The 22811-nt window shown below is 33.5% G+C and overlaps 1 protein-coding gene and 1 long non-coding RNA gene across 2 annotated transcripts in view; both read right to left on the bottom strand.

Annotated features, from left to right (window-relative positions):
- Positions 1–4048: 4048 nt before the first annotated feature.
- Positions 4049–22811, bottom strand: part of LOC128231798 (uncharacterized) — a 43104-nt gene continuing 24341 nt past the window's right edge. Inside the window, exons 3-5 of the mRNA XM_052944997.1 lie at positions 9318–9418; positions 5196–5459; positions 4049–4984 (exon numbers count right to left, since the gene is read on the bottom strand). Coding sequence (XP_052800957.1) covers positions 4968–4984; positions 5196–5459; positions 9318–9418 — 382 coding nt within the window. The 3' untranslated portion in view covers positions 4049–4967. The remainder of the gene's footprint in view (positions 4985–5195; positions 5460–9317; positions 9419–22811) is intronic.
- On the bottom strand, positions 16629–19922 carry LOC128231801 (uncharacterized). The gene is made up of 2 exons (XR_008260441.1): positions 19784–19922; positions 16629–18877 (listed from the first exon to the last, which is right to left on the bottom strand). It is a non-coding gene; the product is annotated as an uncharacterized LOC128231801 (long non-coding RNA).

Genomic DNA, 22811 nt, shown 5'->3' on the forward strand with positions numbered 1-22811 from the left:
ATTTGTTAAGTCCCAGCATGGATTCGCATATGTCAGATATAGTTATTAAATAAAATCCTTTTCCATTTTCTTAACAATAAGGTATTGGAGTCGATTGATTGTAGGAGTGTCAATAGCTGTACTATTATTCCGCAATTAACAACAATATAGAACAATTGGTATACTTATTTTGATATACAGGTCAACAGACACTAGTTGATTTAAACCATATGGATGGACACTTCGGGCAGTCATTGCGTAAAATTCAGCTTTCTAACATCTCATTTCTATTGTAGGTTCTCAGTTCATTTTTGAAGTATGGTTAACATCTAGGTGAGTTGCCGAATTAGTCTGTGCGATAGTGTTGTGTCGATGATCGATTATAATCGACAATTGATCGGAAAGGCCTACGTCGGCTACAATCGATAGTGAAAACTGAACAATCGATTAGAGAAACAAGGGACGTAACCGCTTCAGACTAATTTTCTTATCTGGTTAATGCTAGTTTATGTTGTAATGTGAAATGTTAAGTTATCTTATCATATTTTTATCAAGTCAGTAAGTCACTACAGTACCTGATTACAATTTTTTTTTGTTATTCAACTGCTAAAAGATTGGTTGTCAACTCATGTTTGAGGTTAAAGTGATTTTTAAAACATTTTACCGTTTACTTCGTACATTGTTAACATTTAGTTTCAGTTTTCTGATAGAAAATGTTCTTGTTTACCATATGGAATATCCAACTGCTTGTTGTACTTGTTACTGACTGATTACTAAAAAGAAATTGATATCTTTTTTTGTGTTCATTTTACACAACTATTCAATACTAAATGAAAGACAAAAATGAGAGCATGTAGTCTCATGTTCTGTTACAGTAATAGTAACTGGTTATCACTAAAAGATAGTTGCGTTCTGAAAAATAATGTTATTTATACAATGAAATGTACAAACAATATCGTAATGGGAACATTGGTGCTTAAAACTGATGCATGTACTGTATCTGTATGCCTTGAATATGATGACCAAGGATAATTGAATAATGATTAAATCGATTCATAATCGATCATAGATCGGTTTCATAGACCGATTATCGATAGTAACTTTTCTGTCCGATTCCCAACACTACTGTGCGATAATAGTGTTTCTAAACGTATTCGCGACATTGAGCATTTATTCCATGTTTCTTGTTTGGGATTTTTTGTGTTCTATGTCTAAGTCGTTAACTCTGTGCCATTAAACGGTGTTTATGTTTAAATGTTTGGCCACTGACATTTTTTTGTAGTTTTTCACATAAATATTAGGAGGTTCACGGTAACAGATTGATTTTGCATGACTGACTGTACGTATAGACGATATCCACCATTCGCTGTAGGTTGAGGGGTGACAATGTTATCAGAGCTATGTCGTCTGCGTGGAATGTGATGCCGGACTTTGTTTCTTGTGGGAGTTACTGTTTTCAATATATTTTCCTAGTTGATCCATGTATAGTAGATAATAAAACGTAGAAATGACACCTCTTTAAGGACTGATTTCCGTATAGTAATGTTATTTGAGGTATTATCGTCCTTTACTATATATTTTAGTCCCGATATGAGGACTTTAGTGTTCGTAAAGAATTTCCAACAAACGCCTTCGTCCCATACAAATACAAATACATTTGTATAGCGCAAAAAGTATTGTTCAATATTCGATTGCGCTTCACACTGTTCATGCGCTATTTTACACAAGGCTATATACAGTCATTTACATATAAAATCTGGAAGGCTCTTAATTATAAAACAGTCCAAACAAATAAGTTTTCAGTTCCTTTCTAAAAGTAGGTTCACTTTTAATGTGTTTTATGTCTCTAGGAAGAGCATTCCACCAACCACAGCAAGTGATATGTCAGCAATTCTGGTTCTGGTTCTTGGAACAATAAATTTAATGTCATCAGAAGATCTTAGTCTGTATTTTCCCTGAACACGGTTTAACAAAGACCTCAAATAAGATGGAGCTGTTCCCTGCACAATACGGAACACAATGACAAGAATTTTTAACATAATTCTTGCCCTCACAGGTAGCCAGTGAAGGGATTTGAGGACTTCGGTAGTTGGATGACCGTATGGTGTGTTGGTCACAACTCTTGCTGCTTGGTTCTGAAATTTCTGAAGTCTGTTAATCTGATAGGAAGGGATTTCCGTAAATAAACCTATGCAAAAGCCATATGAGAATGAATAAGCCTGTTCACCATTACCTCTGTTGATTTTTGTGAAAGGTGTTTACGAATTTCTTTCAGATTTCTAAGCTGAGCATGCGCAATCTGACATTTTTTTCTGATATGCATGTCAAAATTAAGAGTACTTTCCATATGTACACCCAAATCTCTGACATTATTAACACATTTTACTGATGATCCACCAACACTCACACTTGAAATGTTAAGTTTTGCTAGCTGATGTTAAGTGCAATTTCTGTTTTTGAGTTATTCATTTTCAACTTTGTCATCCACACAATTACATCATTGAGACAATTATTTAGCTGTTCAAGCACATTCTCCTCATTTTGTGCATTTCCAGCTTGAATTCTGAAAGCAATTTTATGATCATCAGCATACCCATAAAGTCCAGCTGGGTATTTTTGTACAACTTTGTTCAGAGCAGCAATATACATGGTAAAAATAACTGGGCCTGCACAGGACCCCTGTGGTACACCGAACTGCAGCTGTTCTGTGTTGGAAGATGCGTTCTCAACAATAACTTTCATTGTCCTTTCAGTTAAATAGGAATTTATCCAGTTCAAAGGAATACCTTAATACCAAAGTCTTCCTGAAGAATTCGAAGTACACTTGGAATATCCACTGTATCAAAAGCTGCACTGAGGTCAATCATGACAACGATAGTAACTTTATTGTTGTCAAAAGCATCCAATAAATCACAATACATTTTCATCATTGCCGATTCGACACCATGACCATTTCTGTAAGCGCTTTAATATGACGGAAGAAGTCTGTTTACTTCGGTGTGATGAGTAATTTGTTGTAAGGCAGATTTCTCAAGGATCTTTGATTAAAACGACAAGTTTGACACAGGCCGATAATTTCGATAAAGTTCTAGAGGGAGCCCTTTTTTCTTCAGTAGAGGCTTTATCACAGCACATTTCCACTCTGTTGGAAGCACCCCAGATGATAATGATCTATTTACAATTTCTGTCACAACTGGTACAAAAATATGAAGATTGTCTTTCAACTTTGGTGTTGGAATAACACTTAGCTCACAAGTTGTTGATTTTGATCCTTGGATAAGTTTCATTACATCATTTTCTGAGATTGGTGTGAACTCAGTCAAAATTGTGCCACCCAGAGGCTCGTTTAATGATACAGACCCGATATGTGCCGATTCAATGGTTTTGTTATCTAAGTCATTTCTCAATCTGGCAATTTTGTCAACAAAGAATTGCAAAATTTCGTTGGCAAGAGATACATCATCAGTATGCGGTGGAAGTGGATTGTCCTTTGTACGACCGAGCAGACAGGCAGTCACCCCATATAACATTTTCACATCGCCCTCTGCCCCACTGATTTTAGACTGATAATATCTATTTTTGATGTTGTCACTGCAGTAGTGTAGCTGTTTCTAACCTTTTTGTAAATATTTTCCATCAAATTTGATTTGTCAGACTTGTAAATACTTTCTATTGACCTTTTAAACTGCTTGAGGGATTTCAGGTATCCAGAATACCATGGTACATTTGGTCTGCAAATAACAGTTCTCTCTTTGAGTGGAGCATGCTTATCAGTCAGAGTCAACGGCAGCCTTTTGATCGAGTATTTCTACGACTAATTTGCTGTTATGTTTTATGTGTTGACAGTCATTTTTGTACGAGTTAAAAACTAGAATAGTCGACTGTTTTAAACAAGAGTTGAGAAGATCTTTAGATAGCCCAGTTATATTTTGGTATAAGGAATTTAAAAGAGTTGAATATGAAGACAACTTAGATGTTTTATCTGAAGGTTTACGCATTTTCTTTTGTAGAATTAGACTTTCTCTTTATGCTTTTAGCATGTAAACGGGTAGATATAACCAAAATCGTATCGAACGTGAAGATTTATTTTGTTTATGTTGCAACTAAAGATATTTAGAAGACGATTTCCATTTTATATGTATTTGTCCATGTTTTAACATTATTCGAAGAAATATATTAAGCAATGTGTTTATATTCGTCCGTCTGTGATTTTCTAGATGATTTATTAACTCCTAAAATGGTCGAGAACTTTAAGTATCTAACAAGCATTGTGTCTAAGGCAAACAGTTATGAATGTTGAAAGATAAAATGTTTAGTTCAACCTCATCTACTTTTCTAATGTCCATTTGATTAGTATCTGTATTCTATTTCTTATTTTGAATTACTGTTTATTAATAGTATTGTTATACATTATATTAAAGCTGAACTCCCACAGATTGAACGTTTGACAACTTTTTAATTTTTTGTCTTGGAACCAGCCAGTTTTTGCGAAAATGCAAGGAAACAAGTTAAATAAGACTGCTGACAAAAATTAGATCGCAGATTTTTATATTAAAGTTCAAAAATTGGTGTTATATGCATTTTTCTTAAATCGTTAGTAACGGTTTAAGCCACTTAACATTAATTTGCGAACGGAAATATGAATATCTGCGATCTGATCTTTTGTCAGCAATCTTTTATCATTGGTTTGCAGATATATATGCTCTTTCCAAGACAAACAATAAAGAAGTTGTAAAAACGGTATAACTATGAGAGTGCGGCTTTAAGGTTACGAAGACCATGTATCTTTTACAAGTCGAAGTACATTATCATTTCTGTTCTTTGTTAAATGCCAGCATAAATGGCCGAATTAGGAGAATATAAAACAGTCAATTTCAATACCTTCATTTTCACGAGGCAAACATTATTAAACTACTAAATGTTTAACTGAATATAACTCATACAACTGAAGCTAATGAAATCGCCCTCGGTGTACTCGACAAGCCGAACTAATCTATGCAAATACCTGAAAGTATAAAGTGTTACCGGTGAAAACTAACTTCATATATATATATATATGAACAATTTTCTTAATTATATGTTGGATTATTAATTGAGTATCATTTTTTAGTGTGAATGTTACTGAGTTATTATTATTATTATTTATTATTATTATTATTATTATTATTATTATTATTATTATTATTATTATTATTATTATTATTATTATTACTTACTGCTTTCACAATGGGTGAAGACGGTCTGGAAATGAGGTGAAACAAATTTCACGTTGGTCTGGTAAAGGTCTTTGGCGATTTCTCCATAAGGCAAAATTGAAGGATCTTTGATGAGAAATGTGATGAACGCAGCATTGGTATCGTTGCACGTGTCTGCATTGTAATCATAGCCTTTCGGGTCAATATGCAGCATTAACATGTAGCTTTCCGGGTGTGAACTCCAACTAGTAACTATTCCCGTTTTACATGTTGATTTGTCATAATCTGAAAATATCAATTGTGATCAATTAGCAGCAGTTTTTTTTTTGTTTAAGATTGGCAAATATATACTGTCAGTGACTAAAGAAAGTATTCATTTTTTTATTATTGTTTTCGTTTTAAATGAGTGCATGTTAAATTTAGATTAGAACGTGTAAATATCGTGGCCATCGTTTATTGTGATTGGCCTTAGATTGCCTTAAACTCGGATCCACTCGGACCCATAACGCTGAGTGAGTAGTAGTTGTTGTGGTTGTTTATTTCGGACAAAATTCATTTCGGCTTTATTAAAAATGCTACGGTTCAAAATCGAATAATTCCAGGGAAGCCCGTCAAGAAAAAAAATATATCTAAGCAAAATACCACATATTCATCTTGCAATAATCTAGGATTGACTTCAGTTGTTTCCACAATAGAGTTGTCGTTACTCTGATAGCATCATTAATATTTGTCTTTCACTTTTTAAAGATTTTAACAACGTTCAATAGTTTTAGTTCTTTAATACACTTTTGGACATTCACTCATGAAATCACAATTAATTGCTATTAACAAGCCAATATAAATCTTTTTAGATGCCAAGGTGACCCGATCCTTCAAAATTAAAAGAATCATTTTTTTATTTCATGTTGTTTTATACTTTGCCTTTTTGCTAATCAATTTATGTTTCGAAAAATATCAAAATAAATCGTCTGTTTTTTGCGAAAAATGCAGTTTAGGAATAATCGGGCAGTTTTATTTTTCGGTGTTGAGGAGCCTGGTTACATTATATTTGGATTATACTTTGCGATCGTCACAAACAATTAGGGGTCACTTTGAGTCTGATGGTACATATCACTATCATATAGATACAATCGTTAGTTCTGCCAGGAAAATTCTTGGTTCTATGCAAGCCCTAAAATATAAACTTTGTCGTAAAACTCTTTATCAAATTAATATATAATATTTAAGACCAATTCCAGAGTATTCCTCAGTTGTCTGGGATAGTTGTACAATTTATGAAAAGGAGACCTTGGAAAAACTGCAATACAAAGCAGCATGAATTGTTACCGGTCTCACGCGTTCAGTTTCAATCACTGGATTAATGAAGGAAATCGGCTGGAAAGAAGAAAAATGAAAAAGTTAATTTTAGTTTACAAACATTTCCACGGTGAACTGCCTTCGTATTTATCAGCACACTTTCACAAACAGTCAATGATTCTTATCCTTATAATCTGAGAAACAATGAAAAGTTTAATACACTGAATAGACGCCTAGAAATATATAATCGTTCAAAGATACCGTCATCTTTGTCAATGTGGAATTCACTAAATATAGAAACAAGACTCTCGCCAACTCTCTGTATTTTTAAGCGTCAATTAAAAGATCAATTTAAACCAACCTCCATCTCATCTTCTTATTATACAACATTATAGGAGAACGTCGCTTCTCGGTATATCATGCGCGACTTAGTAACTTTTGCAATGACCTAAATTCCGAATTTTTTAACAACCACCTTCGAGACTCCCCACTATGTAATAATTGCAATGTAGACGAAGATGCTGAACATTTCTTATTTCGATGTTCTCTATTCGCCGACCAGCGATTAAATCTCTTCAGACTCGAAAATTCCATCCGCTCAGTACAGATAAACTGCTATTTGGTTTTAACAACCCTTCAGAAGAGGACAACGTCCTGATCTTTAGTGAAGTTCAACGTTTTATTAAGCGTTCTCAACGTTTTAGCTAAGTTAACAATCGGTATCAGGAGCTCATATTCTCTCGATCTCTTTTTCCCTCACACGTCTTTCTCTTCAACTTCTACTGTAGTGTGATGTTGTTGTTTTGTTTATCGGATATGCAACTAAGCCAAAGAACAAAGACATCGGAAAACTGACTTGTCACGGAGTAAGTGTAACATTTAGGAAAGACTAAACACCCTGGCATCCGGAATGTCCACACAAGTCATCAGAAGACGGACGTGTTTGTCTACTTAATTAGGGTTTGCGGAATGCCTGAACAATATGCTATAAACTATAGTAGTCTTGAAATATTCAAAATATTTAAGGTTCCGTTTTTCCTTATCACTGAAAGTAAAGATGTTCTATGTTCAAATTAAATCAATTCGAGATCATGGGATAGTGTTTAAATAAAAAATTAAAGATCTTAGTAGAAACATGATATTCGTAATATATAGTACAATTGCTTTCCAAAGACTTCTTCCGTTATTAAATAAATTGAAAAAAATCCTTTGTTTTATTTCGAAAATACCAAGATACCTTTTTACCAGTTTGATGGTTATCATAGGAAATAATTTTCTGAGGTATTGTCTACTAACGTCTTGAGTCTAAGTGAAAGCCTCAAGGCTAGTAAAGGAATGACGACGGCAAAACATCATAGCTACTTTCGTGCTGGGTAAATACCTGATAAATAAAGGAACTGTTTTTGGACAATGTTGATAGATTCTAGCAATTAAAATACATTGCCCAATGGAAATCATCTCGGATAGAATTTTAAGTTGGTCAATGCGAAATATTTAGTTAATGGATATAAATAAATCGTCATCGTAAGCCTTGTACATCCATATTTTTATTGATACGAATTAAGAAAGAAATTAAAATTTTATATGCTGTATGGTTATCGAAGTCGGCATTCGTTTAAATTAATATACATATCGACATACTTCTTCGACAAAACAGCTCTTAATGTTGACCTATATTCCACAAAGACGTACATTTCTATGAACGTGGAGAAACCATAATAGGTCGTTCATATCCAGCCTATGTCATAATTAATACGAAACAAGGGACGAGAGATCCAACATTTTAAGGGGAAGGTAGTTTTCCGTGTTCAAACGTATTTTCAGAAAGTTCAGTATAGTACGGTACCCATCATTGACCTCGGATGAAAATGGATGGTTTACAATGTCATTTTTACAATGAGTAGGTCGCGTAGTAGTGTTAATTTAGCAGTAAAGCCTTAAGACTTTATTCTTCGGAATCTTAATGATATTTGCACGGTTACACTACACTAGAAATGAATTTAAATTTCGTAATAAACTTACATGTAAAAACACAACAATTTATCAGTAGTAGTACTAGTAGTAATTTCATGAACTACTTTAACTTATGCACCGGCATACATCCGAGGCTAGTCGTATGTCGGAAATGGCCGTTACTGTTATGAATCTAACTAATGATTAAATTCATCAATAACAGGAACTTATCGGTTACAGTTTGGGGTCTTTCAAAATATTTTTGGGGGATTAGCTTTTTAATGCCTGTAAAACAGAATTGTAAAAAAGGAAAATAACACATGTCGCAGCTTCAGCCTTAAAACGCTTTCAGTGCGTTCATTAGATCCCTAGTTTTAACCCTTAGTCAAATTGTGACCAAATTGACATGTACCATTTTAAATCTAGTCTGTTTGGGCTCATTTCATGTCTTTCTCGTTTGACATTTGTTTCGATCAATGGAAGTGCTGGTATGTGCTAATTAATTAAGTTTTACTGCTTGAAATATTCAGATGTATTGGGCAAGGGATGAACACTGTTCATCTGTCTTGGGGACACATTATTATTTATACAATTATCCCTGGTCGGTATTGTCATTTATGGTTTTATAACATTACAAAATCTACATGGAATAAAACCTCTGTATATCTAAATAACATTAAATAACTGCGATTAAAAGTTATTAGAGTCATTGCAATACTATCCAGAGGCTGTGACATTGAACTTGACCTCAAGGTCAAATCTGCATGTAAAGTGTTCTGTTTAAGCACTGTCAGGTATACATGTTGTCTCTAGAAGCGAGTATCATGCGTGTTTTTTTAGGATCGTAAAATACATATAATTCCCACGCAAACAAACAAACTAGAGAAAACTTACCATTGCCTCCGTAATTGCAGAATTTCGCTTTATCATAAGGGGGCAGGATGTGTAATATTTCCTTCCCGGTTTCGCATTCCATCTTGTGTTTGATCGGGTCACTGTCAATAAACGCGTATATATAAGAAAATAGTCGTAAACACTCAGCGAACTATTGAAGATAAAGCAAATCTTAAATAGAAAACGTTTTGACTTCATTTTAGGGAGTCATCTAAGAATTGGTATAAAGTTTAAGTTAAAAGCTGTAGCCAGGTTTCAGGGCAAAGTTGTGTTCTTATCGTGCACAATAGTGCTTCGTGCACAATGACGTTTAATACAGCGATTGTCTACACTGGTTTGTCGTCAACATCACAATTCACTAGAAGTATCGTTGCGCAGACCTTTTAAAACAAGTATTGTGCCTAGATAAATTGCCATGTTTTATCATAATTAACTACACTAAGTATTTTATTGTGTATTGTCTTTAAACAGTAGTCCCGCTATCCCTGATTCACCGAGATGGTCAAAGAAAAAAGCATCAACATGGAAGCCCAACTACTTTGTACTTTGAATGGTAGACTTATAATACCGGTCAAAATCGTTTGAACAAGACCTAGGTCTTAGTCCAACAATTATTTATCAGATAGCTTACACATTTTGGTCGTGACTTAGGTGTGTATGCTTCTGAACCCAAATTGAATATGCAGCGTATGGAAGAGGAGGTAGTAGAGCAAATTTAATACCCGCGATTATCGATTAAAAATGGCGGCTTGAGCGTATTTTTTGAGTCGACGGGAAAAGTGTTGCTGCTTCCTTGATATGACACGAATATGATAAAATGGTATAGGTATATGTACATAACGAACATCTGTAGCCAATAGACTATTCTTAGTACAAATATCTGCAAATAAATCCATAAACTTTACGTTGAAAATATTCTTCTAAATTGGCAACTTGTATGACTGTTTTGTCAGTGATCGAAAATGGCTACAAAAACACCCGATACTCGGAACAAAAGACCAATTACAGAAACAACAAGTCCCTCGGATAACGTAGCAGGTGGGCATGTGAATTCGCCGAACCCAATAAGAAGAAAATCCTCACTACCTGATTTGAGTAGGTTGTCCGAAATCAACGGTCCGGACATTGGTGTTAATCAGAAATTGTACAGAAAGCGCTCTGCACGGAAACAGTACTAAAATCTATAGTTGCAGCATAAGACTCGACCTTGAAAGAGGTCCTGTCCTCAACACTTAAACCCTTAACAGACCAAATTGAAGCTCAAACATCCATAATAAAAGAAATGAGCTCCAAAATTGACACTAGAAGATCTTCACTGAAATTTCACAGAGTTCCCATGGCATTTGAAGATAGAAACTTTGAAGAACAAATTTTGAATATTTGCAACAACAGACTGAAAATCACCCCTCCCTCAAATGATATTGAAAGAGTCCATCCATCCGGCAAAAGACAGAAAGATTTTGTAACGCTTTTATGCAAATTCAGTTCTTGGAAAACAAAAAGCAGGGTCTACACACAATAATCTAATCTTAAGCACCATAAAGCTGAAACTTACAATGTGTTTATCACTGAGGACCTCCCTCAATATAGACAGTCCATCATATCAGTTTTGAATGTTGCCAGAAAAAGCAACACAGTCAACTCCTTCTGGACAAATGATGGTAGAATATTCTAAAAGAGAACTGTAGATGGTCCCAAGATCCTTGTCCAAGACAAGTACAGCGTCGAACATTTCTTGCCGAGTGAAGACCTGACGGCTAATGTAGACAACCCATGGCAGACAGCCTATGCTGATGCCGCTCGTGGATCAGGATCTGTAGCTAGTGTGGAGTGACTCTTGCGTAGACACACTAATGCTTGCGTTGTATCATTTAAGTTTATACACTCGTATATGTATATATCCGTCATTAAATGTTATCCAAGAAAGAGTTTATTAGCAATTTAGCACAGAACTTTAAACTCTTTTTTGGTAAAATGATAACACACCACACTGTAAATACTATTTTATATCAGTACTAGTATCATCCTTGTTGTAAACAATTATGTAAATAATCTAACACTGTTTCACTATCAATGTACATACACATTGTACAGTTGTTTATTATTTTTCATATATAATACATATATACATGTATATTTATGCCTGTATTTAAGCTGGAGTTAGGATTGATATGCACATTCCATTTTAGTCCAGCTATACATTTGATACATTTTCTCATTATATTTGTAAAAACACGAACTACCTTACAAAACTTGTAAAAAGCGATTTGCACGATAATTTAACTTCAATTTCATAAATCCAGTTGGGGTAAACCCAGGGTGTAAACAGATTGTTTATAATGTAAATATCCAACATTTTCCAAAGGTCTAGACAAACCCACACATGCTAATGATCTTTAACCATTTAAGTTGGTATTAGCATAATATTTCCAAATCTATGAAATAGCACGTATTATATAATTCATATTGATTACATATGTTAGCAACTTGATAAGTGTCATTATGCTAAATGTTTTGTTCGAAAATAACTTACCATTTTATCTTATTAATCATTTAGACGAACTAATTATGCATTCATCAAATTACTGTTGTCTTTGAATAATTATTGCTCTATGATAATGCAATACTTTCCCTTACACTCAGTAGATTTATGAGAATGACTAGTTTTCTACTTATTCATTTCTTTATTGATTTATTTATCTTTACTCTTTCTTCTCCTATGTCTGACTCATTGTTTTCCATAGTGTATCCAATATATATTAGGATGGGTATTCAGTTATATGTGGTCACTTCGCTGGATGCATCGCTATTCTATACATATTTAAATATTCTGAATATTACAATGTAAACCATGGGTATTGAACAAGATCAATGGCGAGCATCAATCGGATTGTACTACGCAAAAAGAAATGGGGTAACTAGGTCAAACACTTACACCTGGTTATCAATTGCTATTGTCTTAGATTTTATCCTCACCTTTAAGCTGAGGCTTGTGCGTATTGTTGATCAACTTGTCTTTATTTCACAGTTATTTATAAATATGTGTTTCATTCAATTGTCAAGGGACTTGAAAGAAACGTATTCTAGTTTGATAAATACTTATTGGGTAGATAGTACTAGGTCGATATTAGGTATACATATGTATATGTACATCACTATATTATTAATCGTTTTATCTAACGACTTTGAACAGAATCCCGGTCCGATTACTGAAGAAGGTTGTAATTCGCTATCAATCATTCATCTGAATATCCGCAGTATAAGAAACAAATTATCATACATAAACGAACAAATATCAGATTTTGATATATTATGTTTTACTGAAACTCACCTTTCAAATGAAGTTTCAAACTCAATTGTAAAACTAAATAACTTCAACACTATTTATCGTAAAGATGTAAATAATTTCTCCAGTGGGATTTTAGTATACGTCAATAATGATTTAGTATCAAAACGTGTCACCGAGCTTGAGAATGCTCTTTCTGAATCAATTTGGATTTAATTAAATGACGGTGTTAACAAATATTTATTATGTACATTGTATAGGCGTCCAAATACTAGAGTTGAATTTTGGGACAGATTTGAAACTAGCCTAGAAAGAGCCTTTGAAATGTCCTCACGAGTAATAATAGTAGGTGATTTAAATGAAAATCTCTTAAATAGAAATAATAAACTCTCCCCGACAATGATTGCGTTAGATCTAAAAAATATTATAACGCAACCAACAGGAGTATTCAAATCACACAGACATTACTTGATCCAATTATGATATCTAACAATATATATGTTCAAGATAGCGGAATAATAAAAACTCCAGAAAACATTAGTGACCATTTTAGCACTTACGTATACATTAAAATCAAATCTCTAAGAAATAATTGTTACAAGAGAAAAGTTTGGTTATATAAAAACGGAAATTACGATCAGCTTAATAATGAAATTTATGATTATAACTGGTCATTTATAGATCAAAACTCTGTAGATGATGCATGTTGTGCTTTCACAAAAGCTTTTATTGAACTAGCTGAAAAACATATTCCACGAAAAGAAGTAACTATTAGGCCAAATGATAATAATAAATAAACCGTGGTACGACTCTGTAATACGGAACTTTTCTCGACATAGAGACCGACAAAAACGTAAAGCTATAAGAACAAAGTTACCTAGCGACTGGAATAAATATAAAACACTTAGAAACAAGGTTAATAACTTGATTAAACATGGAAAAGAATCTTTTTACGGAAATTTAGAGAATTCTTTAAATGATATGTCTCAAAATAATTCGAGAAAATACTGGAAAACAATAAAAACGCTTGTAAAAAAAAATAAGGACTGTGAAAAAAATCCACCTTTATCATTAGATGACAACAATTATATATTTACTGATAAAGATCAGGCAGACGCACTTAATGAATATTTTGCATCCATTTCTACAATTGACAATAATGGAGTGGAGTTACCTCCGTTCGACTTAAGGTCTGCTGAAACTATAAGTAAGTTTGAAATAACAGAATTAGAAATAACTGATATACTTAGTAATTTAGACGTAAAAAAGGCCACTGGACCAGATGAAATAAGCCACTTCCTACTAAGAAATACATCTGCAAACCATTATGTCAACTTTTTAATAAATCACTGTCAAATAGTCAGTTCCCAAGCAAATGGAAATTAGCAGATATTATTCCACTTTATAAAAAAGGAGACAAATCAAATGCATCTAACTACAGACCAATATCATTAATAAGCTGTTCGGGAAAGGTTTTGGAAAGGATAGTATTTAAGTACATTTATAACCATTTAGTAAGAAACGAACTTATATTTAAAAATCAATCGGGATTTCTTCCAGGGCATTCTACTGTGTATCAACTTATAGACATATATTATCAAATTTGTTATGCAGCTGACAATAAGGAAACAACATGTATAATATTCTGTGACATTTCTAAAGCATTTGATAGAGTTTGGCACGCTGGTCTAGTATTCAAATTGCGACAGTGTGGTATAACAGAAACACTTTTAGTGTGGTCAGAAAATTATCTAAGTCATAGAAAACAACAAGTTAGAGTTGGAAATACCGCTTCGTCATTATTGCGAACAAATGCAGGTGTACCTCAAGGGTCAGTACTGGGTCCCTTATTATTTTTGATATATGTAAATGATATTGCTGAAAATATTGGAAGCATAACACGTCTATTTGCGGACGACAGTTCACTATCAGTTACGTCTACTGATTTAAATGAAATTGAACGTGTCCTAAACAATGATATGGAAGTTGGTCTAAACAATGGCTTGTAAATTTTAATGCAAGTAAAACTGAAGGAATGATATTTTCCAACCGTTTTCCAAGATTACCAAATATACAATTCAACAACGTAGAAATAAATTTTGTTAAGCACCACAAGCACTTAGGTCTTACACTCAGCGATGATTGCAAATGGCATGAACACATCATTCAAATTACCAAATCAGCATCAAAGGTATTGAACTCAATGAGGATGATCAAATTCAGAGTTAGCAGAAAAACTCTCAACAATATATATATTTCATATATGCGACCTCTTCTAGAATATGCCGTTGTGGTATGGGATGGATGCACAGTGTATGAAAAGGAAAATTTAGAAAAACTTTAATATAAAGCCGCGCGTCTAGTCACAGGCTTAACACGATCTGTATCGATTGATAATCTAATGAAAGAAATAGGTTGGGTTTCGCTTGCAGGCAGACGAAATCAAAGCACTGAAAGTGCTGAGGGACGGTGCCTCTTGTGTATGTGCAGAAAAATATACAGGGAGAGCTGCCTGCTTTCAAAATCGTCGTTGTTATCAATTATTGACAGTTTGGTTATTTCAAGAGCCAACTTTCGTCATGCATAACTATTTTTTATGAATGCATGTTAAGCAAGCGATCACTTCGTACGAAGTTGCGTACGATGATTTCTGCGACCGTTTTATTAACGCTTTCGTACGTAATAACTCTTCAAAAGGGGGAAGAATCGGACTAAAAATGTAAACAAACCGTAGATGTGAGTATACTAAAAAAAATTTCGCAAATAGTGATTTGATCTGCTTCACTTTTCGAATAATCAAAATAGATATTTACTATTTATTTTAATAAATATAGTGGGTGGTAACCTTTTGTCGACTACGGTTGCTACGGCAAGGTTTGACCCGTTTAAACAGCTGTTTCTGTGTAACATTGCAATGTTTTCAGGTTATGACACATTTCGATACCAACTATATTCATTTCTTATCGCTTGTACTGTGTATAATAATTGTTGTGGCGTTAACATGTTAAATAATCACACCCCAAAAGGTAAATGTACTATTACGTTCGTTAATTCTTTGTTCTATTCGATTGAAAACCCCGGAAGTACATATAAGAAAGAGTTTAGTTAGCGAATATTATTTGAACTGTATCATAAGGTATGTAAGTTTACACACTCAAATATGTTTTAATATACAATTCTACATACTAGCCAGTATACAAATGACATTTGTCATTACAAATAGGTATACCTATTGTCAATTACAGTATCCTCTTTGTTTGTTGTTGATTGCAATCTTTTGAAAGAAAAGCTCAGTCATCTGAGATGCAGTGTTGCATCACTGAAAAGCATTGGGTATGACTGTATATCTCAGCGTATGATTAAACCAACTATTGCAAAAACTATGCAAACAGTAATCGGGGAGTAGGATAATTATTAGATTTTTTATTGTTATAAGACCCAGTCTTTCAAAAGCAGATGCAATTGCCATTAAAACATAGTATAAAATAAGAAAATACTTGCTACTGCTTCTTGCAAACTACCGATTTTTTACCAATATATGTAATCATAATACAAAATATCACTGTCAAGGCAGGCATTTCATTTGAATTTGAGAAATGGCTTTTACAAAACAAATTTGTACTGAAGTGTTTTTTTTTATCTCTTAAGATAAATGTGTACTTTTACAAGAAATATTATCAAGAATTGTATTTGAAAAAAATGGTAGACCATTTCTTTTTTTATTTTACTAACAACTTTCACGTTTTATGGATATTAGTAAAGTTTTGTGTATCTTCTATTTTATAGGTGCCCATCATAAAGTGTTTCTCTTTGCCTGCAATCAGGATACATCAACTGACCTTTGAACTGTGTTTTCCAACTTGGGATTCAAACACATGCCCTCTTGGGTAGGAGAAAGTCAGACAAACACCTGTGGCTATATCACTATACTTCTTCAAGTCTCGCTCCATGAGTGATCATGATGTGATATAAAACAAAATGCAGTCATCTTTTTGTCATATTAAATACGTTATGAACAAATAAAATATTTCAAACATTTTATTCATTCGTTATTTTGACAAACAGTATGAATAAACATACATGTATACCAATAGACATACAAATAATTGGCAAAGAATGGGCACAAAAATATGAGAATATTGAAGTTGGAGATTTATTGTTAATATTGATTTTAATGTGACAGAAAATGCCCCAATTTGCCAAAAAGCATTGAATATCAAATGATAATGCTTGGATTTACAAAATTCTGCCCAAATGAGCATAGATATGTGAGTTGCTATTTGGTATTTGTTCATAAAAGTCATGATATATAAATCAAAGTTTAGAGCAAAAATGTTGCAAACATAAAACAGTGGAGGATCTGATGTTATGTTGAAATGATATACTTGTATAAGCTATTTAAACTGTATATGAGCAGATTCTTATGGAATAATGAGCTTTAAGTATTACTTTATTCCAAAATGGTGACCTAGAAGGTTTAGTTCCTTGTATTGGTCAATGTTATATTGTTCACTTAACAGCTTGAGGTAAATGCAAGATATAATACAGTCAAGTTCAGAAACTGCTCAACAGTTATAATAATAAACCCTTCAACTCAATATGGTGTACATTTGTGGGAAGTTATATCAAATCCTTCAAAAGGTTAAAGAGACATGGAGCAGACACAATTTGTTACAGACGGACAGACAGACAACTCGAGCTAAAAGAATTAGTTTATTTCAGGAGGAGACATACTTAGCCAAATGGTTCTTGAGAAAAAGTCATTGAAAATAATTTATAAAAAGTACAATAAACAGGCAGTCATAAAAGTTAACATGAACACTAACTTAGGCTTAGATAAGCTGGATGAAAAATGTCTTAAACAAAATAATTGAGAAGTTGCCCAAAATGTTACAGCTACATGTAAGAAATGAGCCAAGTATCAACAAGAGATGTTTGTCAAACATTATTCCCCCACCTGAGCGCCATGTTGTCAGGATTATATGAACAATTGAATGAAATATGCATGGACCAAAATAACAACTGATTTGTCACTGACATTGGATGCCGTTGAGGCAGTTTAAAGAATATGACCATTCAAAATGTGAGAATAGAGTGTGTTATGACCATGACCTTTGACTCTATGACCTCAAAATCCATATGAGTCATCAGCTGGTCTACAAAAATCTAAATGTCAAGTTTGAGGGACATGGATTCAGTCATTGACAAGTTATCACACAGACAAGCTTTTTTCAATCAATGTCACTGTGACCTTGACGTTTGACCCGATGACCCCCAAAATGAAAAGGGGTCAACTACATGTCAGACACAACTCCAAGTCAGGTTTGAGGGCCATGGGTACAGGCATTGTCAAGTTATCACTCGAAACATTTTCGCATTCAAGGTCACTGTGAACCTGACCTTTGACCCAATGACTCCTAAAATCAATAGGCGTCATTTCCTTGTCAGGCCCAACATCCATGTCAAGTTTGATGATCATAGGTTCAGGCATTGTTGAGATATCACTGGGAGAAGATTTGTTATCTTTTTTGCATTAAAGGTTATTGTGACCTTGACCTTGGCTCGATGACCCTCAAAGTTAAGAGGGGTCATCTACTGGTCAGGCCCAACCTATATGTCAAGTTTGATGACCATTGGTCCAGGAATTGTCGAGTTTGCTTTCAAGATCACGGAACCGACCGACCTGTGCAAAGCAATATACCCCTCTTCTTCGAAGGGGGCATAATAAAAAATGTCTTATTATGCACAACAGTAATTACATTGACAGATACATTTTTGCCTTGAGTCAGTAGCTGAGTCCTTGGATGACATAACAGTGCAGTATGTTGGTTATAAAATGTGTTTCCATTTTAAATGATATGCCAGCATGTATAAAGATGGTCTCTTCTTCCTGTATAGAGTCAACATCAAAGTCCACAGTAAATAAAATTATGTGAGTTGCAAGAAGACAGAATTTTCAAGTTTAAACAATTTAAAATGTTGAACTGATGTAAATAGTTGCTCAGATCACAGCAAGAGTAAACTGAATCAGAATGAATCCATTGAAGGTGTTGAAACAGTTTCTGTTTGAAGGCTGTTCAACTCAAGCACAATCCTTTGATATGAGATGGTGGCATAAACTGTTTTGTGAGTTCTGTCCTTGAAAATCTTTGGTAGTCTCAAGTATCACCTTGAAGAACAGTAAAGATGAATTTTGTAGAGATTGGAAAGTCTATTGCTCTTTCGGTAACTTTCATTCTTGGTTCTGAAGTATTTGTGACATGGCGCTGAGTCTCTGAAACAAAAAACAAAAATGATTTAAGAGCAAATATAACAATGATAAAAAAAAATAATTGAGTACATATACAAGATATTTTAAATTTACACCTTTTAACAGTCACAGAATATTTCACAGAGCCACTAGTAAAATACGTATAATAAAACATCTGTTGTTTTCTCAGTTAGATAAAGGGCACAACTCAAAATCTCTTAAAGCCGGATTTATAGACCTAAAAATTAGGACCTATACATCATATACAAATATAATACACTAACATTAGTGTATTGTCTCTGACATGACGGACGGCTATAATGATACCTTGAATTTGGTTCTTTGTCAATAGACTTATCTGCTAGAAATCATTAAAAACCCTTTTTATTTCTTTTGTTTTCTTTAAGGCTGCACTCTTACAGATTAACAGTTTTGATAATATTTTATCTTTTGTCCAGGAATGAGCCAATTTTGTGTAAACATCTGAAAACCAGCAATACAAGAATGCTGACAAAAGATTTTATCGCAGTTTTTCATATTTCTGTCGCAAATTAATGTTTTTGAAAAATGCACAAAACATCAATTTTTGAAAAGTAATATGAAAACTTGCAATGTGATTTTTTCAGCAGTCTTAAATCACTTGTTGCTATGCATGTGAAAATGTTACATATATACAGTATCCAGTGATGTGGATCATTCCATATATATGCTGCACATCTTTAATATTATAATTATAGAATGTGCATCAAACTATATGCATGATAAGCTTAAAAGTTTGTATTAAATTGAGATTTAGAAAAAAAATGCTACAAACTGACTGTAAATACATACATAATGCACGATTTCCACTTGATTTGCTCTTGTGGTGTATTAACTTTTATCTTGATTATAAATAACACAAGTAAACCGGAAATATGGAAATTTAGTTACCCATCCGGAAACCTGCAGTTCTGTGAAACAATCCGTCCCGCCTTGTTACCAGCATCTTGGATCCATGTCAAGATCTGAAATAAAAAAATGAATAGTATATTTATTTATAAACAGGCTGTTTTCTTTCTGAAGCTTAAAATATGGTTGACATTTTTCTTTAAATGCAAGGTGATTTCTTTTTTAATAAAGCCATTGCTTGAGCTCAAGTATTCATCAGTCGTGGGGTTCAAGATCTGAACCTGTCCCACTTTTGCACCCAGGTTTACCGTACTAATATTATACGGTTCATGAGTGTGTCCCAGTACTAACCCACACAGGTCAGATTGTTTGCAAATTAAGTTATCAGGAACAGTTTGTAGAGCTGGTTGAACAATTCAACTGCAAGTTTTAAGTTATTTTAAGTTCTAAGGGTCTTTGAGCCAAGTTGATAGAGCACAAACTTGCAAACAGGGAGTCCCCAGTCCAAGTCCCATTAGGGCTATTTAAAAAAAATGGCTAGTTTGAGTATATCCTAAATAAAATGAATAATATACAAATTATCATCATTTCTTCTTTCCCATATCTTGTATTTCTGTGTCATCTAAAAGTCTGGGAAGTTTGACTAAATTAGCTTCAGCGGAAAAAAAGTTATGCACAAAACACATTCCAAAATTTTCAGGAGTGTAACAAAAAAAACGTGACACTTTACAAAAAGCACTCAATTCAAAGCATTACTGTAAACAACATTGGCAAATGACAATGTAATAACCTTATTAACAAAAAAAACACATGTTGACCTCAAGGTAATATAAAAATTTAAGCAATATTCCATTATTTATGCATGAAATATTACTGATACTGATAATGTGTGTTAGGAATTTTTCCACATTTTTTTTTTTAAAAAACTCTTTTTAAAGTATAGCTCTGATGAATCATCATATAACTTACAATTTATTTATCTAAAGTTTAGGATAATATATCATTATTTCATGTGTACAATACCTTGTGTGTGTTATTACTCTTTTTGATGTTTAGCTTTCTAGAAAGAAGCTGGCCTAAAAATGTCAGGAGTGTAACATTTGGTATAAAATGAAACACAGTGGTGGCGAACAGTTAACAAATGTACTACTTAGGGTGTTTCCTGGAAGTCTATGTCTTGGAGTGATCATAAGAAATTATCATGACTGAAAATAATGGATGGTTACTGAGCATTTAGATGATATGTGCCCATCAGGAGTGTAACATTTTTTTGCGAATTTTTGGCTTGGCATATTATTATATCGTCATTTTCAGAAGTATTACAGTATAATTCTACAAATGTTAAGATTTCAAAAGAGAAGTGAAGGATTCATTTTCAATCTGATGTAAATAGGGTAAGTTTAAACCAATTCCATGCTTAAAAATGTTATCAAAAATGTTTGAATTTAAAACTTGTGACTTTAATTTACAGCATGACTGTTGACATGTCCTTCGATGTTACACTCCTGACCAAATATTGGTTATGAGTGTGAAAATAATTCTTTTTCAGAGGAAATATCATAGGAAATAGGGACAAATTAATTGTAGGCTTCCAGGTTTTAAAGGGGCAATAAGAAACAAGAAAAGTTTAAATACGAGGAAAAAAGTCATTAAAAGAACATCAGAGGAAAGAATTAGGAAATACGGAGAAAATCTTAAAAATGACAATATTAACTTTTAAAAAATGCAAATGAAAAAAAGAAAACACAGGAAACACAAGAAGCAAGCAAAAATCAGAAAAATAGCCAAGTTATGAAGAATCTTTTGGAAAACCCCAGAGCTTGGGCCAAGACTTATCGAATAAGGCAACTGCTAACAGATGATCAAAGCTGGTTGACAAAGATGAAGTTGTAGAGTAAACACTTGAAGTAAGCAAAGTTGGCCATCCAAAAGTATGAGAACAAAAATGTCAAATGTAAGTGGCATCTGCAAACAAGAAAATTAGTCTGACCAGAAGAATGTCATGTTTAAATAGATACAAGAAGAGGAAAGATACTCAATTGAAAAGTACACTGTCAAAACCAGCAGCTTGGGAAGATAAGTTGTACACCTTGAAAGCAATTCAAGAATCATGCCCAACAAAAAAGACACCATGCATATAAATGGAAGTCATGTACCAGTAACTAAACGCCATTTGCAAAGTTCAAAACTGATGTCTAGAACAGCTGATTTTTATAAATGTGTCGAAAAAGGCAGCCCAGGTAAATTAACAGACCATAGAGATCTGTCTGACATATCAATATGACAATGTCCTTTTGACCCTATACCTGGGACTGTGAGAACTGGGGTGTGGACTCTATTCATAATCTGTATGAGCCATTACTTTCAATTTGTACCGGATCAGTTTGTGGCTGATAATTTGACAGTTAATGCAGAAAGAAGTCTCTACAGTGACACGGAGATGACATCACTTTATTTATATTGTGGCCACAACTTAGTTACTTGAGGGCACAACTTAGTAACGTGTGGCCATGACTTATTAAATCGTGGCCACAACAAAATAATTAATGGTAGTTACTTAGTTGTGGTCACAAGTAACTAAATTGTTGCCACATTTTTATAAGTTGCAGCCTCAATTAAGTTACTATGTTTTGGCCTCAAGTTATTAAGTTGGTGACACCATTTACTAAGTTGTGGCCACAATATATTTAAAGTGTTGCGAATGTCAATGCCACTGTATTAGTATAAGTCTGACTTAAAGGTAAAATAAATATAAATATTCAACAGTAGATGTGCAATAAATTTATATTATTACCAGTTATATTAATCATCATATATGATAGAAGGACAAATATTTTATGAACATGTTGTGAAATATGACTTTCTGATGAATATGTCTTAAAAGTGGATGGCTCAGATATTTAGATTAGATTAATGCAGTGAGCTACCTTCAATGGGATGTACACCTAATCAAATGCACATGATATATCATGGACATTCAAAGCATGATATACTAAGAAAACTATCACTACCAACACTTATGTCTCAGTTTGGGGTTAAAATTGAAATTTGATACATAATAACTTGAACT

This window comes from Mya arenaria, chromosome 4 (genome assembly GCF_026914265.1).
Source record: "Mya arenaria isolate MELC-2E11 chromosome 4, ASM2691426v1".
Classification (NCBI taxonomy): Eukaryota; Metazoa; Mollusca; class Bivalvia; order Myida; family Myidae; genus Mya; species Mya arenaria.